The following is a 2,497-nucleotide window of genomic DNA, read 5'->3' as shown; positions in this document are numbered from 1 at the left end:
GAGACTCTGTCTCAAAAAAAAAAAAAAAAAAAAAAGAACAGAAGTTGACAAATTTTCAAAGAATAAAATGCAATGGGGTAGAACAGAAGGGCCAAAATTAAAGCAAAAGGAATATGATAGCCCCCTGGAGTCATGATTTCCATAGTCTTCATCAGGAACATCTGGTACAAAGAAAGACGATACAAAGAAAAAAGGTACCCCATGGATGCAATTCTAGTTTGGAATTAAAAAAAATTCACATGTCAACATTAATTGTTCTTCCCTAGGGGAAAAAGAGCAATAAATGATCCAAAGAGCCAAATAACACAAGCTAATTTTCCTAGTCCTCAAAGTAATGACAGACAAAAAATTAGGAGACAGATGGCAAGCTCCTCCTTCCTGGCTCCACATAAGTGGAAAAGACTTAGGACATTTCAGGAAACTTGGTATACCCAGTGTGAAATTATTCCCATTAAGGGATTAGCATCTTGAGGAGGGAAGGAAGCCAACCACTCTCCCACCTGTCTAGGATATAAATAAACATCTATGTAAATTTTAGCCTCAGGTACTATTTCCCATCAATAAAAAGATCTTCTACATAACTAAAATAAGTGAAGGAAGAAATGGAACTGAGTGTCTACTGTGTGCCAGACCCTTTAGTTTAGTAATCTTACTTAACTGTTCACAGTAATCTTCTGTTAAAGAGATTAACATCCCCATTTTAAAGATGAGGAAATGAGGCTTAGTTAATTAACTTGATCAAAGTCACCCACCTAACAAGTGGTAGAATTGGGAACATGTACTCAGATTTTCCTGATTCTAAAGATTATGTTCTTTCTTCTCTTCCAACGTACATTCCCAAGTTATATGAACATCTGTAAAAAACATTTTGCAAAACTATTTCTATACCTGGTATTCATCTGGGGCCTTGGAAGAGGATATATAGGCTCCATGATATTTGGTGAATGATTTAACTTCAAATCCTCAGTATCCTAAAGAAGTAAAGAGAATATTACTAATGAATGATAAAAACAAAGAATAAGAAAATGATTTAACCATATATTATCAAAATTATGGGCAAAATTAGGTTCCTTATATTAAGTGTGACTATAGATGAATGATAAATGCTTGTAGATTCTGATCACTTTTATATTCTACAGTCCTTCTGACTATAAATCATTGTTAATATTTACTGTAAGCAGCAAAATCTACCAATATATCTATCCATTAAGAAAAGCACACGTTCTGCTCCAAAATCTTTGTATTGACTTAGTGAGCTGGGTAGGGAAGGTACTATTTAATGTATGAAGTTTTTTTTTTTTTTCTTTCTTGGAGACAGGGTCTCACTGTCACCCAAGCTGGAATACGGTGGCATGATCACAGCTCTCTGTAACCTTAAATTCCTGGGCTCAAGCAATTCTCCCACCTCTAAAGTAGCTAGGACCAGAGGCGTACACCACCACATTCGGCTAATTTTTTAAATTTTTTGTAGAAATAGGGTCTCCCTATGTTGCTGAGGCTGGTCTCAAACTCCTGGCCTCCCAAAGTGCTGAGATTACAGGCATGAGCCACCGCGCCTGGCCTAAGGTACGAGATTTTGACCAAAAAAGCCTCCCGATCCTCAGAAAACCACAAAGCAGTAGATAGGAACAATTTGAGCTAGATATTTATTGAGCCTATAATAAAGTCATCAAAGAATCTTCAATCTTGTGACACCAGAAGAAAAATACCAACTTGCATCAGTGAAAAAAATCAGTGTTCTTTTTTTTTTTTGGCTCCACCTGTCCTCTCTGGGTACTCTCATATACTCCCATTGCTTTCACTGATCTGTATAAGGCAAACCTTCAGCTTCCACCTCTTTTCTGAGTTTGAAACTCATATTTCCAATCGCCAAGTGAATAGCTCCATCTAAATATTATTGAAGCAAATTACAGACCTCTTAGTCCTTTCTTTATAGTTCAGTATTTCCTATATTCTTTTAGGTCTTAGAGTTCTTTAGGCCCTGCACATTCTGCTTTAATTCTAGCAAAAAGGAATTGTCTGAAGCAAGATAAGGAATTATTAATACAGGTGCAGGCTAAAAATATCTGCAAAAACAAATTCCTCTTGAAAGTACCCTTAGAAGGTTGACTAAAAAGTCCTTCTTAAAGATATCTAGACTTCAAAGGTTTAATGCAGCTTCTGTGGAATACAGAGTTTAAACTCTAAAAGCCCTGAGCTTGGCTGTCATGGATAACCGTATTCAGATGGCTAATTGTAACTTTACGAAGTATATAAAGTGTCATTTTTTTCTTCTTCATTAAACAGAAGTGTCTTAAAATGCTGTATTTGTCTCTTCTTCCTTCATGCATTAGGGTGAAAACGGATAATGCTGACGTACCTCTCATTTCAAAACACTACACATATTGGCCGGGCGCAGTGGCTCACGCCTGTAATCCCAGCACTCTGGGAGGCCAAGGCGGGCGGATTGTTTGAGCTCAGGAGTTCGAAACCAGCCTGAGCAAGAGTGAGACCCCGT

The 2,497-nt window shown here is 37.2% G+C and overlaps 1 protein-coding gene across 1 annotated transcript in view; it reads right to left on the bottom strand.

The window, feature by feature from the left end:
* The window catches only part of STIL (SCL/TAL1 interrupting locus), a 60,115-nt gene extending 59,174 nt beyond the window's left edge, over positions 1 to 941 (bottom strand). Inside the window, exon 1 of the mRNA XM_012648915.1 lies at positions 889 to 941. Within this exon, the coding sequence (XP_012504369.1) occupies positions 889 to 932 (44 nt within the window). The 5' untranslated portion in view covers positions 933 to 941. The remainder of the gene's footprint in view (positions 1 to 888) is intronic.
* Between the last annotated feature and the right edge of the window lie 1,556 nt (positions 942 to 2,497).

The sequence above is a fragment of the Propithecus coquereli genome, unplaced genomic scaffold (assembly GCF_000956105.1).
Source record: "Propithecus coquereli isolate 6110/MARCELLA unplaced genomic scaffold, Pcoq_1.0 Scaffold299, whole genome shotgun sequence".
NCBI classification, from domain to species: Eukaryota; Metazoa; Chordata; class Mammalia; order Primates; family Indriidae; genus Propithecus; species Propithecus coquereli.
The sequence above is the reverse complement of the archived record's forward strand: the minus strand, read 5'-3'. Positions and strand labels throughout refer to the sequence as shown.